General features: G+C 45.2%; 1 protein-coding gene across 6 annotated transcripts in view; it reads right to left on the minus strand.

Moving 5' to 3' along the window:
* The window catches only part of ACAP3 (ArfGAP with coiled-coil, ankyrin repeat and PH domains 3), a 271,725-nt gene extending 264,850 nt beyond the window's left edge, over positions 1-6,875 (minus strand). For 5 of the 6 annotated variants that reach the window (XM_040325849.1, XM_040325847.1, XM_040325848.1 and 2 more), the window contains exon 1: positions 6,491-6,874. In XM_040325849.1, coding sequence (XP_040181783.1) covers positions 6,491-6,537 — 47 coding nt within the window. In that variant the 5' untranslated portion in view covers positions 6,538-6,874. Of the gene's footprint in view, positions 1-6,490 lie in introns of all 6 variants that reach the window. The other variant, XM_040325845.1, reaches the window with a different exon arrangement.
* Positions 6,876-20,096: the final 13,221 nt, after the last annotated feature.

Consider the following 20,096-nt stretch of genomic DNA (forward strand, 5'->3'; position numbering starts at 1 on the left):
GCGGGACTACATATCCCGGCATGCCATGCGGCGCGGCAGCGGGCGGCGGATGATGACGTTCCTGCTGCGGATTGGAGGATGGTGGTGATGGGGAATGTGAGCGACTTCCGGGACACATGCACATGGGACAGGTGAGAATAATTTATGTCCGCACCCGAAAATCGCGGGTCATCCCGCGGGGAGATCGAGGTCGTGATTTTCTCCGCGCTTAATCGTGCAGTTCTAATATGCAGTTGCAAAAAAAAGGATGAAAAAAATAAATTAAAAAAAGGAAAAAAATAAGTATACAAAAAAAAAATACAAACAAAAAATATATTAATGATGCAAAGGCTTTAAAAGTTTAATATCTTCCATAAAGGGCGTAGAAAATAATGTCAAGTGTCAGCAAGACAATTTAAAAAATCTATCCATTACTAATGGTTGCTTTACCAGAAACACTTACAATGGTTTCAATACAAGCACCACATAGGGTTTGAAAGTAACATTTTAAAAGCCATTATTCATGGATTCCTGTAATTTTTCCTGCCATTCTAGATGCGGAGATGACCTCCGTTTCCACTTCAGCATCTGATCCACACTGACTGTCACAAACCAACTCCATATGTTCAAGGCCAGCCTCTGCTCCTGATTAGCTTGTATTGATTGCATACTTAATCCGATTAAAAGATCCCTCCAGAATTAATATTGTAATGGATGTTAAAAGAAAATACTCTGCTTTACAAGCCATAGATATTTAAAGGGGGCTCCCACTTTTTATTGGGGAACTCCTGCCTATAAACTGCCCTGTGCCAGAAAAATCGATTGACAGAGGGGTAAGGGTGTCACCCAAGTCACCCAACACGTCTCAGCAATAAGGAGTGCAAGAAAACGATGCCATGTAGAATAGAAGACAATGTCCTAGCTTCTTTTTTAAATTTAATCTCTGGGCAGATTTGTTTTTGATTTTTTTTAATTGATTAATTAGAGTGGTGAAGGAATGGTCCCTCTGTCGGGTTTTTAATGGCCGTCTATGTCCCCATTGAGAAGATTAACCTCTTCATTTGTACTGGTGACCAATGTCAGAGAAACTGGTGGAAATCCAACATTTTAGAGATGTCAGGAGAAGATGTCACTGCTACTTTTATAAGGTAATATCTAGGTTTGCTAAAGCATTTGGTGCACACAACGTGGATCTTACATTTTTATGGCTATTGAGGAATATATTTTAATGAATGTTTTTGCACCTGGAGTTCAGCTTTAAACTTTACCTCTTCCATACAAGTCTGCTGTAAGGTTACACTGTAAAATCGCATTAAAAAGAAGAATGACAACTGGGTCGGGCCTTTAACGCCTAATCTGTTGCCATAGTAGGTACATGGGACCAAAGCAGGTCTTGAACATGATCCTTTCCTACCCTTTCTTACCATGTGTTTCTGTTTGTTTTTGCACTAGCAACAATAGGCCAGATTCTCAAAAGAGATACGACGGCGTATCTCCAGATACGCCGTCATATCTCTGAGTTGTGCCGTCGTATCTATGCGCCCGATTCTTAGAATCAGTTACGCATAGATTTCTATTAGATCCGACCGGCGTAAGTCTGTTACGCTGTCGGATCTTAACTGCCGCTAGGAGCATGTACGCTGATTTACGCCTAGAAATATGTAAATCAGCTAGATCCGCAAATTCACGAACGTACGCCCGGCCGACGCATTACAGTTACGCCATTTACGTTAGGCTTTTCCCGGCGTAAAGTTAACCCTGCTATATGGTGGCGTACCAATGTTAAGTATGGACGTCGTTCCCGCGTCGAATTTTGAATATTTTACGTTGTTTGCGTAAGTCATCCGTGAATGGGGCTGGACGTCATTTACGTTCACGTCGAAACTAATACATTCTTGCGGCGTACTTTGGAGCAATGCACACTGGGATATTCCACGGACGCCGCAATGCGCCGTTACTGAAAAACGTCAATCACGTCGGGTCACAAGTTATTTACATAAAACACGCCCCCCTGTTCCACATTTGAATTAGGCGGGCTTACGCCGGCCGATTCACGCTACGCCGCCGCAACTTACGGAGCAAGTGCTTTGAGAATACAGCACTTGCCCGTCTAAGTTGCGGAGGCGTAACGTAAATCGGATACGTTACGCCCGCGCAAAGATACGCCGAACTACGAGAATCTGGCCCAATGTCTATGCAAAATGCTGCAAAAAAAAATTTTATATACATACATACATATACATTATAAATAAAACTGGCTACGTACAGCACAGTTATGGTGTCACTGCTACTTTTACATGGCAACATCTGATCTGCAAAGGCATTTGGTGCACACAAAGCAGATTTTTATTCTATTCTTTCTGGCTAATGAATTACAATTAACAATTTTGAGTCTGGCGTTCAACTTTAAAAAACATTCAATGTATTTTAAAGCCGAGTTCCACCAAAAAAAAAAAAATAATAATAATTAACAGGCAGCAGCTACAAATACTGCAGCTGCTGACTTTTAATACATGGACCTGGGCGCCCGTGATGTCGGCACCCGAACCCGATCTGTCCCTCAGCTCTTCAGTGGAGGCGCCGCCATCTTCGGAAAGGGAATCAGGAAGTAAAGTCTTGCGGCTTCACTTCCTGGTTCCCTACTGTGCATGTGCGAGCCGCGCGATCCCACTGGTCCCTGCTGACTTCTGGGACCCGTGTGTCTCCCAAAAGACAGCAGAGGGAGAGGGAGGAGGCGCCGGACGTGGCGTAGGTCGCCACAGCGTCCTATGCCTGGAAGTGGGAGAAAATACCTGGATTACACAGGTATCTGCTCCCTCCTCCCCCGTGAAAGGTAGGGGGGGGAGGGGATTCCAAAAATCGGAAGTTCAATTTTTGGGTGGAACTCCGCTTTAACCTGGTATAAAAATGTGAATAGTTTGGGAGATTACAGAGGGCCTTACAAGGAGGCGGAAAAACACGGCAAGAAACAATGTTATGAAAATTGATTACAGAACCATTAACTACTTTAAGACCGCAATACGTATGTATGTATGTATGTATGTATGTATGTATGTATGTATGTATGTATGTATGTATGTATATATATATATATATATATATATATATATATATATATATATATATATATATATATATATATATATATATATACACACATATACACACACACACAATATTGGTCTATTGGTCTAAGGTGAGGTGAGGTGTTAGATCACCTCCTCACAGCCCGATTTAACCCTGTAAATGCCACACTACCGCACTGTAATCTCACGCAATGGCCGGTTGCGGTGCGGCCCCCGTTGATCTCAATGGGTACGGTTTGGCAATGGGTGGCACCTGTCAAACTCTGCGGTCTGAGTTTTAAATGCCGCGGCACAGGAACACTGCACTTCCTGTCCCAATGCCAAAACAGAAAATTAGAGGAAATCCCAGGTTGTCACCAGAACTAGTGTCCCCATTGAAAGATTTCCCCACTATTCCTGTTTTGGTGGCAATCGAAAATCTTTCGCTTTTCTTGCACTTTCACTGAGACAAGTAGAGAGGGTGAATCTCCCCATCGGGGACACAGATAGCAATAAAAAAAACAGAGAGGTGTTCTAATATCTCTCTCTCTCCTTTATCCAGAACTAGAAAAAGTTTTGCCTTTAGGTATACCAAAAGATAAATAAAAGTACATGGCGGTCAAGCCTATTTTTTAACAACTACATCCAGAGGAGTGTAGGTGTTGCCTGCAGCCACCAATCAGATTTCAGGCCATCTTTTTAGAGGAAATGAAAGTATGACAATAGAGTGCAGATAGTAGATAGGGGGCAGCCGACAGCTCCGCACTAAACCGTCTGCAGTTCATTATACAGAGAACACTGGGAGAGATGGAAAAGCTGAGCGCCCTTCAGGAAACGCACATTCCACAGCCCATCAATCACCACATTTCTCTTATTTGTTGCAACACAGATCTCATCTACAAAATGGAAACTCGGTTACCCTTCAAGCATCTTATTATTTATGTATGTAGCACTGACAGTGTACACAGCACTCTGCATACACATCAGCCCCTGCCCTCAAGAGCTTACAATCTAAGGTCCCTAACTCACATACCAGGGCCCATTTAGCCAGGAGCCTATCAGCATGATTTGCAGTGTGGGAGGAAACCCATGGACACCCCATGTAGACAGTGTCCTGGCCGGGGCTTGGACCGAGGGCCCCAGTGCTGCCCTATATACCTTCTATATATTTACAAGTCACAGATGAACCTGAGTTACCTATACACCTATGTTAGCTGTAGGTGCCATTAATAGGGACCCCTCCCAGCCTTCCTGGGACCACCTTACTTATCATGGACATCTTTGTCTTCTAAGCTGCAGAATTTGTTCACAAATTTTATTTAAAAACTTTACAAACCAAACTGGAGCCACCCGGCGATATTCGGCCCCTCGCACACCCCTGAGCCTCCCACGCACTGCGATTATCACGTGTTCCCCCAACACATGCAGCCGGTCCAGTCTCTTCTAATTGCTAGGAGGCTTTTGTTGGTCATGAGTACCAGGACACACAACAGATCATCTATACAGCACTACACAATATCTGATGACAGTATACACACTGCAATCACAAGGAAGCAAAAACCAGGTGACAAGCCTAATAATCCACCACAGCCAATCAGAATACAGGATCTCACCGATATGACATGAAACTGATTGGGTGGCTGTGGTCTGTAGATCATCAGTGCTGTTTGTACTGCATTACTGAGGCTGACAATACATCTTACAATCTGATTGTACAATCTCTTTTACATCTATTATCACACGTGGTGCAAGGGCCTGCCCCCGACTGGATACCATCCAAATGGATTGCAGGTCTGTCCTCATATTATGTGGCTTTTGGTAAATCAGATTGTACAGTGTTAGGGTGAGCCTGACTATTGTAGAGGATACGTCTAATATTAATGTGTAAAATGTATTACAGGACAGTTTTCTCTGACACAGAGACGATTCATTTTGTATTATAAAACATTGATAGGTAGGTTGATTGTGGAGGGGACATCGAATGTGCGCTGCTAAAGGTCTTTGAGCCCCCACATGTTCATGCTTTGATTTAGGTCTGTGAGACGCTAAAAGATATATATGTGCTGCTATAGATCTATGAGCAGATTTAGGTTGTGTGTCCCTAAAGGTCAGGAACCCCTAAAGTTCTGTGAAGTGCTATAGGTCTGTGTTCCCCCAAAGGTTTGTCAGCTGCCTTAGGTTGTGTGCCACTAAAGGTCAGGAACCCCTAATCTTTGAGCTGGTTCAGGCCATGTGCCCCTAAAGATCTGTTAGCTGGTTTAGGCTGTGTGCCCCTAAAAGTCAGGAAACCCAATAATCTGTGAGCTGGCTCAGGTCATGTGCCCCTAAAGGTCAGGAAGATCTGTAAGCTGGTTTAGGTCATGTGCCCCTAAAGGTCAGGAACCCCTAAAGATCTGTTAGCTGGTTTAGGGTGTGTGCCCTAAATATCTGTTAGCTGGTTTAGGATGTGTGCACCTAAAGATCTGTTAGCTGGTATAGGGTGTGTGCCCCTAAAGGTCAGGAACCCCTAAAGATCTGTAAGCTGGTTTAGGTCATGTGCCCCTAAAGGTCAGGAACCCCTAAAGATCTGTTAGCTGGTTTAGGTCGTGTGCACCTAAAGATCTGTTAGCTGGTATAGGGTGTGTGCCCCTAAAGATCTGTAAGCTGGTTTAGGTCATGTGCCCCTAAAGGTCAGGAACCCCTAAAGATCTGTTATCTGGTTTAGGTTGTGTGCCCCTAAAGGTCAGGAACCCCTAAAGATCTGTTAGCTGGTTTAGGTCGTGTGCCCCTAAAGGTCAGGAACCCCTAAAGATCTGTTAGCTGATTTAGGTTGTGTGCCCCTAAAGATCTGTTAGTTGGTTTAGGTTGTATGTCCCTAGGGGTCTTTGAGCTGCAATAGGTCTGTGTGTCCCCAAAAATCTGTGAGCTGCTTTAGATTGTTTGTCCCTAAAGGTCAGGAACCCCTAAGGTCTGTGAGCAGCTAAAGATCTGTGTGTCCCAAAAGGTCTAGACATGAGCAGCTATGAATGTGTGTGCCTTTAGGTCTGTGGGCCAATGCTTGAGAATAGAGAGACAGAAGGCAAACAATGATGGGAGATTATATATATATATATATATATATATATATATATATATATATATATATATATATATATATAATGTACTGTATGTAAGGTATGTATATAAAGGAAGGTATGTATATAAAAGGTATACATGGTATGTACTGTATATAAGGTATGTATGTAATCATACATTGGACAGAGGTCAGAGAGATGTCAGATCTATAGATATAGTATATAGTGTATATAGTGCGGATGATGACATGTGGTGTATATCCTCCATGTATGTGTGCATCCTCCATGTCTCTCCTCCTCCCATACAGATGAATGGTGTCCCCTATAGATGGATGGATGCTGTGCACACACACACACACACCGGGCGATGTCCATAGGATCTCATTCTCTTACCGGAACCGGGGCGAATCCTTGATACATTCTTCAAAATCCACCGTCATGTCTGCGGCGGGTGTGCTCAGTGCATTGCAGGCGGAGATGAGGGTCCAGAGATGAAGGGTCCAGGGATGGAGATCACACGGAGATCAGTGCACACACCTCTGCTTGCATAGGAAGGAGATCCCCGAACACAGACCGATCGATCCCGGAGCAGCACACCGCACAGAGGCCGGCCGATCGGAGCGCTGACTGTCGGAGAGTGCGTTCCCTCTTTCCCCGGGATCCGACTCCTACAACCGGCTACGAGCCCAGCCTGTCAGTGCCAGGGAGCGTCTGCAAACTCCCCTCCTGTCACTAATTCTCTCCCAGACTGTCACGGCCAGGGAGCGTCTGAAAACTATCACCCGCGCACTGTGACACACAGGCAGGGAGCGTCTGCATGTTCCTCCATACACTGTGTTATTGAGGGAAGGTCTGCAAGTTTACCTCAGCCTGGCTCAGGCAATGTCTGTCACATATTTCTGGCTTGGCCCTACGCTTTACAATCTGATTGTACAATATGAACAATAAAAAATGAATAAAGATGTACACAGAATCAGAATGCAATTTATTGTTCAAACACAGACCTATAGATACGCATTATTAAAGGAATGAAATGAATATACACAAGAAGACCATCTCCATAAAATGACTATTGAAAATAAATGGTGCATCCTGTAAAAGAAGCAGCTGTTACCCTTCCAGTGATCAATGTAGTAAATCTTTAGTAATCTGATGCAGTGTTTTGGCGCACATGCATTAAGACAAGTTATTGCGCATGTTAATGTGCATTGTATGTCACTAGGCAGCCCATTCTGTTCATTATTTATGGGCTGCAAATGCATTGCAACAGATTAAACAACACTTATGACCCTTTTTTGGCAACATAGAGCACCACAAAACATGGCGTGTGTATTGTGGTGCGCTGCAGTGCATTGCGCGCTACTATACAATGCCTTCACAAAGACTGGCACCAGGATAGCCACAGAGAAAACAACACACAGGTGTGCGTAGGCCCTCACTCTAAGGCTATAGCGCCTGCAAAGCGCCCTGAAAGAGCAGCTCCTTTTACTCCTTTCACTCTAGTGTGAAAGCCCCGAGGGCTTTCACACTGGAGCAATGCGCTGACAGGACACTCAAAAAAGCTCTGCCAGCCACATCTTTGAGGCGCTATAGGATAGGGTGACCAGACATCCCCAGTTTCAGGGGACAGTCCCCTGTTTGAGGACACTGTCCCTGGACCAAGTCTGTCCCTGGTTTTGTCCCCAGATTGGATTTAATAAGGGGCAGGGACAATTTCAAAGAAATTAGAATTACACACCCCCCCTCCGCCGTGCCTACTAGCATAGGGGGGTTGTATTTTTCCCATTATCTGTGCCCCTTTCTGATGATCATGTGCTGGTCGGAGCGGAGGGAATATTTCTTCAGGTTTGCTTGCATGTTCTTCTGCTTTGGCTCAAATCCTGGCCAGCCACCTGCCTATCTCCTTGCCTTCCCTGGCGGAATGATCTTCCTCCACTCCCCATCCAGTAGTAGCCGGGGCCCGAAGAGTGAGACTTGAGAGGCTGTGAGACGGGCGGTGGCGGCGACGGGCAGAGAGTCGCTGATTGCCGCCATTACTAGTAAAGAAAAAATATGTCCCCGGATTTCATTTTAAAAATCTGGTCACCTTACTATAGGAGCAGTGAATACACCACTCCTAAAGCGCCCCTGCCCATTGAAATCAATGGGCAGCACCCTTTTTCGGCCGCTAGCAGGGGTTAAAAGCGCTGCTAGCAGGGGTGAAAGCGCTACAAAAATGGCGTTAAAACCCCGCTAAAAATAGCGGGGCTTTACCGCCAACGCCCGCAGCGCTTCAATGTGAAAGTAGCCTAATGAAGAGCTCCAGGGGCCACTGTTAGGCCTCATCCAACCAGGCATACAACAGCACCGTGCACCCTTGTGAGGGCTACAGTTGCCATGCTATCCCTTTAAACCTGAACACATATTACACAGGTTCTGAGGCAAATTTAATGCAGATAAGGTACTAATTGAGTTTAATTTTCACCTTAATCAGCCACAGAACCTGTGTAATTAATGTGTTCGGGTTTAAAGAGATGAAGCGGCAAGCCTTGAGGGCCATGTTTACCTTCACAGGTGTGCCGTACATCCCCATGAAAGTAGTCCCATTCATGTACATTTTACATCTCCCAATTTGACATCCATGTAGGTGCACAGCTTCTGAATGCACACTGTCTGCATTCAGGGTCATGTACCCACATTCACACATCTGTCTAATTAGGAGCAGCAGCTGTGTCCATATAACCACTGCGTCCCAATTGACATGAATGGGACATTGGGACTGCCTGTATGGGGAAGCAAGGACCGCCTGTGCATCCCCATGCAGGTAAACACAACCTTCACACAGGAGCTGTAGTATGCCCATGTGACCAAGGTCCTATCCAACACGTTAAGATTTGTGTCAGGGTACAGTGTTGCGCTGCAGTAATGTGTGCAACTCAATTTATGTAGCCAATGGCTGTACATTACAGCACAACACATAACACACTATCATGTGGTGCCAAGGCCGCTGATAAGGCAGTGCAGCCAGCCCTCCTGTACCAGGCCCAGTTCTGTACCAGGAGTTGGGGCACCTGCAGAGCAGGAGCGACGGCTTCACTGCCTTATGGCCAACTATTGTGGCTCCCCCTGCAGCTTTTCCTAATTTTTCTGGTTGCACTGCAGGGGGATTGGTATCTGTGTGCCCAACCTCCCTGCTGTCGGGGCCTCCCTGTGTGCCCCCCTCCCCTGCAGCATTGCCAGCTTCCCTCTTCTCTCCTCTCATGCCAACAGCTGAGAGGAGAGGAGACAGGGGGATGTTTCAGGATGGACAGCGGAGGGTGTGTGGTAAATATGTTCTAATTACCAGCCTCTTCCTTTCTTAAAGTGGTTGTAAACCCATTTTTACAGGTAAGCCTATATTAAAGCGGGGGTTCACCCATACATAACACTTTTTACCCTTAGATGGATGCTCATTTTGTCTAGGGGAATCGGCTAGTTGTTTTAAAATATGAGCCGTTCTTACCGTTTACGAGATGCATCTTCTCCGCCGCTTCCGGGTATGGGCTGCGGGACTGGGCGTTCCTATTTTGATTGACAGTCTTCTGAGAGGCTTCCGACGGTCGCATCCATCGCGTCACGATTTTCCGAAAGAAGCCGAACGTCGGTGCGCAGGCGCAGTATAGAGCCACACCGACGTTCGGCTTCTTTCGGCTACTAGTGACGCGATGGATGCGACCGTCGGAAGCCTCTCGGAAGACTGACAATCAAGAAGGAACGCCCGCTCCCGAAGACCCATACCCGGAAGCGACGGAGAAGATGCATCTCGTAAACGGTAAGTACAGCTCATATTTTAAAACAACTAGCCGATTCCCCTAGACAAAACGAGCAGGAATCTAAGGGGATTGTTTGAAAAAATTGTTTTATGGGTGAACTCCCGCTTTAAGGTTTACCTGTAGCTACCCTGGATATCTCCTAAACCTGCACGGTTTAGGACATATCCCCTTGTGTCTGCATGAGTCAAAGTGATCGGCACATGCGCACTAAAGCAATGGCACGTTGTGCCGTTACCGGTGCCGCGATACCCGGAAGTAAACTCTGGGAAAGATGTCTACGGCTGGAGGGGGGGTCGAGGACGGCTGCGGGGGCTTCGATCTAAGGTAATACATAGTTAGCTAGTAAGCTGTGCATACTAGCTCATTATGCCTTTGTCTTGCAGGTTTTTTATTTTTTTTTTACTTTCAATAAGTTTTTATTAAATATTTCATATAGGAATACAGTCATCATATATACTTTTCAAAAATAGATATGGCACCTAGGAGCATCACATAGCCGAATGCTAATAATTTTTATTTTTTTTAAGGATTTACAACCACTTTAAAGTCTTTTTTTTTTTAAACCTAATGCATTTTATTCATTAAGATGAAAAGCCTTCTGTGTGTAGCAGCCCCCCCCCCCCCCCAATACTTATCTGAGCCCCATCTCGCTCCAGTGATGTTGCAGGAGTGTCTCGGCTGCCCGGAATCTCCCTCCTAATTGGCTGAGACAGCAGCGTGGCAATAAGAAGAGAATGGGGGTGGGGCCGGGGCCTGGCTCCATGTATGAATGGATGCAGGCAGTGTAATGGGGAGCTCCCATGGGGTGGGGTGCTTCCATAGCAAGCTGCTTGCAGTTGGGGCACTCAACAGGAGAGAGGGGCCAGGCGCACCAATGAGGGACCCGAGAAAAGGAGGATCCAGGCTGGTCTGTGCAAAACCCCTGCACAGAATAGGTAAGTATAAAATGTTTGTTATTTTTAGAGTCAAATATATTTTATTGCGTTTGACAAAATAAAATAGTACAGACAAGGTTCAAATGTCCGCGACACAAGGAAATACAATGCAAATCCCACTGTCTACTCTTCGCAGGAAACATTATCAACATAAACTCAAAGACACTGCCGCCTTCAAGGAGCGGACAGTGCCATTCCATACAAAGGGCAGTGAGGGCTTAGAAGATTACATAGTACGACACTTGACTGACTTATTAACTTGAAATTACAAACAGAGAAAAAAAAAGAGAGGAATAGAGCATAGTGGAAGAAAGAAAAGACGAAAGAGAGGACAGAGAGAAAGGAGAGACCGAGCAGACCACGGCATGTCAGACCTACTTAATCAGGGTAGGTGGTTGGGTTGACCCAGAGGTGCCAATAATGTTTTCAGGGAGTCCGAGGCAATGTTTGTTATTTTTAACTAAAAGAAAATGAGACTTTACAATCACTGTAAATGAACACAGTAAACAATTGGTACCGATCACTCGCCGTGTCCATCCATCACTGAAGCATAGTAAATTGTGTTTAATATGATTCAGCTTGTGAATGAACATGGAGCCTAAGAGCACTTTTCATTCATTCACTATCCAGTGCAGCTGAGGCTGCAGAGACTGGGTCTGGGGAATCTTTGTCCTCAGTCCCTTGTCTGTTTCAAATGTGAGATATCATGGGTCTGTTTACATCCCTGATATTTCATCAAGGGCCCCACAACAAGGCTGTTAAAAAAAAAAGTAAAAAAAAAAAAGGGGGGGGGGGCTTTTCGGTAGGCTGTACTGGACCCAGTGATTTCTAACAGCAGCCCTGTGTGGTGCACTATGTTACAGAAAAGTAAATGCACCTTTTTTCGATGCGTCATTTCAGCCCGTTCAAAGGAATTACCATAACAAGGTTCATTAGAGGCATAAAATGGGTCAATGCACAAAAAACAGTCTAGACCCAGCTTGTTGGATGGCAAGTACCCCAAAGTGTGCTAGGCTCCTCCCGCCAGCCTCTGCTTCACTTCTCTTGCCATGGGGGACACATAGGGAGTCCTCCCTGCACTCTGGGTTCAGCTGGTAGGTCTGCTCCATTTCTGCCGTATTCTCTGAATATCCAGGTACCTCAGGGCTGTAATAGAAAGGGACAGAACCAGGCCAAAACATGGCACCTCATACAGCCTACCTGAGAGGCCATACTGGGCAAAATACAAGTGGCATGGCCAGCATGAGTCTGACAGATGGTACCCCAACCAGTCAAAATCATCCTGGTTAAGAGCCACCACAGTCTGACCAAGACCCAGAAAGGGCATAGGCTTGGTACAGGATGGCTGGCTGTACCCCCTTTCCCATCAATGGCCCTGCCACCCTTTACACCTGAGTCAGTTGTTCTGTCATAGGTATGACCCCCATTCTTACACCCCTGAGAAATCACATTTATTATTAAAACTGCCTACTCCAATATAATGGTTTAATACATAATGATAAAATTATTGTAATGGGCCATGTATCTCATTGTCCATCATTGTATTTTATATCTAGATATTCTCTGCAATGTATGCAATGCCATTGTGTGCACTGCTATTTACTAAAGAAAAAAAAAATACGTGGGTTTTGAATTGCTTTTCTCACAATCCTGCGAGCTGTTCTGTCTGATATTTTTCTTGGTCTTCCAGATCTTGCTTTAACTTCCACTGTTCCTGATGACTGCCATTTCTTAATTACATTCCGAACAGAGTATATTGACATCTGAAAACGCTATGCTATCTTCTTATAGCCTTCTCCAGCTTTGTGAGCGTCAACTATTTTCAGTTTCAGTTTTCTAAACAACTGCTTAGAAGAACCCATGGTGCTGATTGTTGGGGCAAGGTCAGATGAGTCTGGGCATTTAAAACCTTTGAGATTGACATCACCTGGTCTTCCCAGACGATGATTGAGAACAATCCATGACACTGGCAGGTCTCAGCTTTGCAAAGGGGGCAGCGCATGCTATAAATTCTGCAGGGTGCCCAAACTTTTGCAGACACCATTTTTTTTGTTTTCTGTAATTTTGAAAGTGTAAATGATGGAAATACAATCTAACTTTTTTTGACATATTATAAGAATGTCTAATCTGTAATTTGATGCCTTTTGGAGATTTTTCCATCTTTCCTTGGCTTCGTTATGCACATTAATACAAATGTTTACTTGGGGTGCCCAAACTTTCGATCCCCACTGTAGGTGCTTTACACAACCCCTGGTACACAACCCATTTTCTATTGCATCTAAATGGGCAGAGCTCTACATGGCGGCATTGGGACCCAAGAATGTCATTACGCGGGCTATACATGCTTTATGACCGTGTGCATAAAGCCTAACTATGTCTATTTTATTGCCACATACAATGATATATTATATTGTGCACTGAGATATAGTTACCACCTGTTCTTTAAAAAAAAATACCTGTATTATTAGCAGTGTTTTCATTTTGAATTATTAAAGATTAACCGCAGGCAAGTAGGTAAATAGACAGCCATAATACATATAAGGAAATTATTTAATTGCCAAGACACTTATAATTATGGTCTGCCAGTCTTATGACCCAGGCACCCCTGCCAGATAATACAGCCAGATCCTGCCTGCTGATAGGATACTAAGGGAGCAACAGAACATTGATAGTGTAAGTCCTAACATAATACCTTTATATCACTTGTCCCTCCCTTTTAGATTGTAAGCTCAACGAGCAGGGCCCTGCTTGTATTGAATTGAATTTTACCTGTACTTTCTTCCTTTACTTTACAAAGCATTGCATAAACTATTCACACTAAAGAAATCCTGTATAATTATAATAATTATTTATCATTCTTCTCACCTTGACTTCTACTCCTATCAGCATGTTCATGCCATCAGACACATGCACTACTTTTTGCCGATTTCATTGCAACTTGCATAAACTTCTGCTGTATGAAGCTACAATTGGCAATGCAATTTGCACTGATGTGCATAAGATGCATTAAGGTGAAAAAACATTTAACTTTACAACCCCTTTAAGTACAGAAAATACCAGTTGATACTGCCAGAAATGTAGTGTAGCGCCCCCTTATTTTCAGTATGGGCACTACACTAAAGTTAGTGGGGAATGGGAGAGTTACTTTGCTCCCATTCTGAATTTGTTAAAATTGGCACTTCTGTCATTCCAGAAACATCCACTGAGTCAGTCTGTGCTCCAGGGATGCAATACCATCCTTGGCCGGCAGTTGGCGCCAGAGGGGTTCTGGCAGAGCAACTTTCCCCAGCAGCCAATCAGAGAAGTTTCTCCCTCGCAAGGCATGCTAGGGAGGGGTATATCTGTGACAGGTGTCATGTGCTAACCAAGCTTAGCGCAGCCACATTTTTACTGGCATTTCACAAAAGTTACTAAATTACATTTTTAGGTGCAAATTTCAGTGTTTAGGCTACAAACAAGTACACTAGGCAAATAGCAATGTGATTTAAGGTAGATATTAAAGTAAAAAAACATATTTTTGTTATTTTCAATATAATAAGGGCAAATTATTTAGTCACATCACCCCCTGCCTCCATCCCCCTCTGCCACCAACACCCCCTGCCTTCACCCCCCTCTGCGGTGCCACAATCTCCCCCTGCCTCCAATCACCCCCAGGCCCCCTGCCTCCATCGTCCCCTACCTCCATCCCCCTCTGCGGTGCCACCAACAACCCCTGTCTCCATCCCCACCCTCTGCGAAGCCACCATCCCCCTCTGTGGTGCCTCCAATCTCCCCCTGCCTCCAATCTCCCCCAGGCCCCCTGCCTCCAATCACCCCCTGCCTCCAATCTCCCCCAGGCCCCCTGCCTCCAATCACCCCCTGCCGCCATCCCCCTCTGCGGTGCCACCAACAACCCCTGTCTCCATCCCCCACCCTCTGCGGTGCCACCAACACTCCCTGCCTCCAATCACCCCCTGCCACTAACACCCCCTGCCTCTATTGCCCCCTTGCCTCCATCCCCCTCTGCAGTGCCACCGCAGTCACCATCACCCTCTGCCTCCAATCTCCATGCGCAGTTCAAAGCCGAACCGATCTCGGCTATTTTTACTGGCACATTCCCGCAACCACGGACATTTACGAACGGGGGAAAAAAGTGCCAGTTTTTACGGACTGTCCGTAAAAATACGGTCGGTTGGCAACACTGGTCTACCTAAACCCTCATCCTGAGGTAAAAAAGGGACTCCAGTGACTTACTGGATTCCCGGTTCTATTGAAAGGATCCCAGGCTGGGTGCCGTTTGATTGGGGAGTCGGCTTGAGAGGAACCTGGAGGCAGGTTGTCCAACAGGGCTTGAACGAACCAATCAGGGATCTGGTGACCGGAATGGTGACAGGTACGTGCTGCTGTCATCCGGTGACCTATGCTAAAACCTACTGGGAGGATTCGCTCAATCTATCCATCTAGCTCACCTAAAAGTAATTGGCCTGTGGCAGAGGCCCTAGAGCCAGGTCTGTGAGAGGGATCTGTTCCTCCCAGAAAATCCTAAGTGACACTTCGGCTGCCAGGCTCGTGAGAGGGGTCTGTCCGGTGGCACTTTACCCACTCCAACTAGAGTGGCGACGAATAACAGTTTGGTACTATATTGAGCAAGGACTGCTCAATTAATATCCGGGCCTGAGCCCTGGTTCACACTGGGTACGATTTGGTACGATTTGAGATGCGATTTGACATGTCAAATCGCATCTCAAATCGGCGGCATTTGCCGGCAATTGTCGGCAATGGCACTGTCCTAATCGGTGCGACGCCGCATCTGCGGCGCTGCACCGATTTCAAAAAGTAGTTCCTGTACTACTTTTTGCGATTTTGGGCCGCGATTTACATTGAACCCTGCACAGATGTCTCTTAAATCGTGGCTGAAATCGCGGCAAAATCACAGCCGCGAAATCGCGGTAAAATCGCGATTTTACCGCGATTTTCAATTCGCAGCAGTGTGAACCTAGCCTAACACTGCAAGGTTCTTCTTTATTATTCTTCATCAACCTGCTCTTCCCACTAAATGTTGATGTTGGCCATGTTTGGTCTGGAATAAAGCATTGGAAAACTCTTTATTCACTGTCTGGACTTTCGCTCACTGCTTTGTTATCCACCTGCACCCATATGCCACATTAGGGTAACTCAATATGCCGATCCCAAAAACAAATCAGCGGCTCCTGCGGGGGTAGCGCTACAGTAGTGTTCTTGTGCACTGAACTCATATCCCAAACAATATCAACTTGCCAGATATCTTATGTGAACTACAAAGCACCTCCTCCCTATATAATAGAGGTAACAAAAGGCAGATGAGTGTAGTCCGTATCAGGAAAGCAGACTAGGTTAACAACACTGCTCCTCCTTAGATACAGTGCAGTAAATTGGCATTGTCACCCTAGGACAGAATACGGGTTACTTGCATAATAACAAGGTTAAAATAAAGGCAAAAAAATTGGAAAAGGGAAAACTAATGCAGCCACCACATTTGAGGTCTTATAAACACAAATATGAGACAACTGTCATTTTTTAAATGCCTCCAAACACAGCTGCATGTTTGCTAATGTTCCCATGCAGAAGCTTAAATCCATATTTGACAGCTGCATTCAAGAGCGTAATAAAAAATCCCCAAACCCATGTTCCTGGAGAAGTGAGTATGCGCTTTTTACATGTAAACACATTCTAGTGGCTAGAATAAGTGACTATTCTAATAGCCTGAGTTTAAACGCATATGCTTCTAAAAGACATACGCCTGTAAACGTGCAGAAACACTTGTGATTACGTGTTAAAATTTGTATTTTTTATATGTATTTTTCTGCCAGCTCCCGGCAGAAATATTTAGTGTAGCTAGGAGTATATTAATATTTCAGAGTGCATGAGGCCAAAGAACTGATAGGCCCAGATGCACGTAGATCGGCGCATCTTTATACCGGCGTAGCGCATCTCATATGCGCTACGCCGACGTAACTCAGAGAGGCAAGCACAGTATTCACAAAGCACTTGCTCTCAACGTTGCGCCGGCCTAACATAAATTGGCCCGCGTAAGCCCGCCTAATTGAAAGTAGGAAGGAAGTGGGCGTGATCCATTTAAATGAAGCGTGACCCCATGCAAATGAAGTGCCGAACGAACGGCTCATGCGCCGTCCCGTGGACGCTCCCAGTGCGCATGCTCAGAATCACGTCGGAACGAACGCCTAAGATACGTCGAATCACTGAACGTAACGCCCAGCCCTATTCACGTAGTACTACGTAAACAACGTAAAATACGGCTGTTACGTGGTCCATACCTTTGCATGGGATACGCCTCCTATATGTGGAATAACTTTACTCTGGACGCACGCCTTACGTAAACGGCGTATATTACTGCGACAGGCGCAAGTACGTTCGTGAATCGGCATATCTAGGTCATTTAAATATTTGACGTGTAAATCAATGGAAGCGCCCCTTGCGGCCAGCGTAAATATGCGCCCAAGATACGACGACGTAGGAAAGTTACATCGGTCGGAGGAAGCCTATTTTCAGGCGTATCTAGTTTTATGGGTACGGCGCATAGATACGACGGCGCACATTAACACTTACGCGGCGTATCTCGAGATACGTCGGCGTAAGTGTTACGTGAATCCGGCCCATAGTCTGCAAAATATAACATTTTGATTCATGGATTTAGATACACTTTATATGACCACAAGAGGGCAGTGTCACAAAGCTTCAGCAATGTCTGTAGTCTGTCATCTGTTGTGTTGTGCCTCCTGTCTGCCAACTGCCTTTGTCATATTTCATCTACACAGACATTCCCCTCCATGCATTTAAAATAATTTACTCTCCTGTGCAAACTTTTGGCCGGCCATAGACAGAAACATATTTCTGAATGCGAGTGTTAGCCAGTGTATAAACATCTCATTCGATCTGTTTAATAAGACCACATATGAAGCTTTACTAAATAGCAAAACATTACAATATTTGGCCTGTGTTTGTTGTTATGAGTTGGATAATGCAGGACCAAACATCCCCTGGTGGAGCAACTCTTGTGGCCTGTCTTGTGAGGAACACAGTAATCATGAACTATGAACCAAGAAATCCAGTTCATGGTGATCCTTAAAGGTGAACTCTGGGCACAAAAACCTCCAATAATTAAACAAATAATAATAATAATAGTCACAAAATGAAACACAGACAGTGTGAATTGTAGTAAACCTCTACATTGGTGGTCAGTGTCGAAGAAAACCCCTTACATAGGTAGTCAGTGTAGAAGTCGCTCCTCACATTGGTGGTCAGTGTAGAAGTGGCTCCTCACATTGGTGGTCAGTGTAGAAGTGGCTCCTCACATTGGTGGTCAGTGTAGAAGTGGCTCCTCACATTGGTGGTCAGTGTAGAAGTGGCTCCTCACATTGGTGGTCAGTGTAGACGTAACCCTCACATAGGTAGGCAGTGTAGCCGTAAGCCCTTACATAGATGGTCAGTGTAGACGTAACCCCTTACATTGGTGGTCAGTGTAGACATAACCCCTTACATAGATGGTCAGTGTAGACGTAACCCCTTACATAGATGGTCAGTGTAGAGGTAACCCCTTACATAGATGGTCAGTGTAGACGTAACCCCTTACATAGATGGTCAGTGTAGACATAACCCCTTACATAGATGGTCGGTGTAGACGTAACCCCTTACATAGATGGTCAGTGTAGACGTAACCCCTTACATTGGTGGTCAGTGTAGACATAACCCCTTACATAGATGGTCAGTGTAGACGTAACCCCTTACATAGATGGTCAGTGTAGAGGTAACCCCTTACATAGATGGTCAGTGTAGACGTAACCCCTTACATAGATGGTCAGTGTAGACATAACCCCTTACATAGATGGTCGGTGTAGACGTAACCCCTTACATAGATGGTCGGTGTAGACGTAACCCCTTACATAGATGGTCAGTGTAGACATAACCCCTTACATAGATGGTCAGTGTAGACGTAACCCCTTACATAGATGGTCAGTGTAGACGTAACCCCTTACATAGATGGTCAGTGTAGACGTAACCCCTTACATTGGTGGTCAGTGTAGACGTAACCCCTTACATAGATGGCCAATGTATAAGTAATTCCTTAGGCCACTCTCACACTGCCCACTGCAGTTTCCCCACATCACAGGTGCAGAGCAGTGTACCTGTGGTTTTCATGCAAGTTACAGATGCTTTCCCATAGACTTCTCCTACCTTCCCTCACATAGGTAGTCAGTGTAGACGTAACCCCTTACATAGATGGTCAGTGTAGACGTAACACCTTAAAAAATGGTCAGTGTAGACCTAACCCCTTACATAGATGGTCAGTGTAGACTTAACCCCTTACATAGATGGTCGGTGTAGAACTAACCGCTTACATAGATGGTCAGTGTAGATGTAACCTCTTATATAGATGGTCAGTGTAGATGTAACCTCTTATATAGATGGTCAGTGTAGATGTAACCCCTTACATTGGTGGTCAGTGTAGACCTAACCCCTTACATGGATGGTCAGTGTAGACATAACCCCTTTACATAGATGGTCAGTGTAGACGTAACCCCTTACATAGATGGTCGGTGTAGAACTAACCGCTTACATAGATGGTCAGTGTAGATGTAACCTCTTATATAGATGGTCAGTGTAGATGTAACCCCTTACATTGGTGGTCAGTGTAGACCTAACCCCTTACATGGATGGTCAGTGTAGATGTAACCCCTTATATTGGTGGTCAGTGTAGACGTAACCCCTTACATAGATGGTCGGTGTAGACATAACCCCTTACATAGATGGTCAGTGTAGACGTAACCCCTTACATAGATGGTCAGTGTAGACATAACCCCTTACATAGATGGTCAGTGTAGACGTAACCCCTTACATAGATGGTCAGTGTAGACGTAACCCCTTACATAGATGGTCAGTGTAGACGTAACCCCTTACATAGATGGTCAGTGTAGACGTAACCCCTTACATAGATGGTCGGTGTAGAACTAACCGCTTACATAGATGGTCAGTGTAGATGTAACCTCTTATATAGATGGTCAGTGTAGATGTAACCCCTTACATTGGTGGTCAGTGTAGACCTAACCCCTTACATGGATGGTCAGTGTAGATGTAACCCCTTATATTGGTGGTCAGTGTAGACGTAACCCTTTACATAGATGGTTAGTGTAGACATAACCCCTTTACATAGATGGTCAGTGTAGACGTAACCCCTTACATAGATGGTCAATGTATAAGTAATTCCTTAGGCCCCTTTCACACTGCCCACTGCCGTTT

Source organism: Rana temporaria, chromosome 10, assembly GCF_905171775.1.
Source record: "Rana temporaria chromosome 10, aRanTem1.1, whole genome shotgun sequence".
Taxonomy (NCBI): Eukaryota; Metazoa; Chordata; class Amphibia; order Anura; family Ranidae; genus Rana; species Rana temporaria.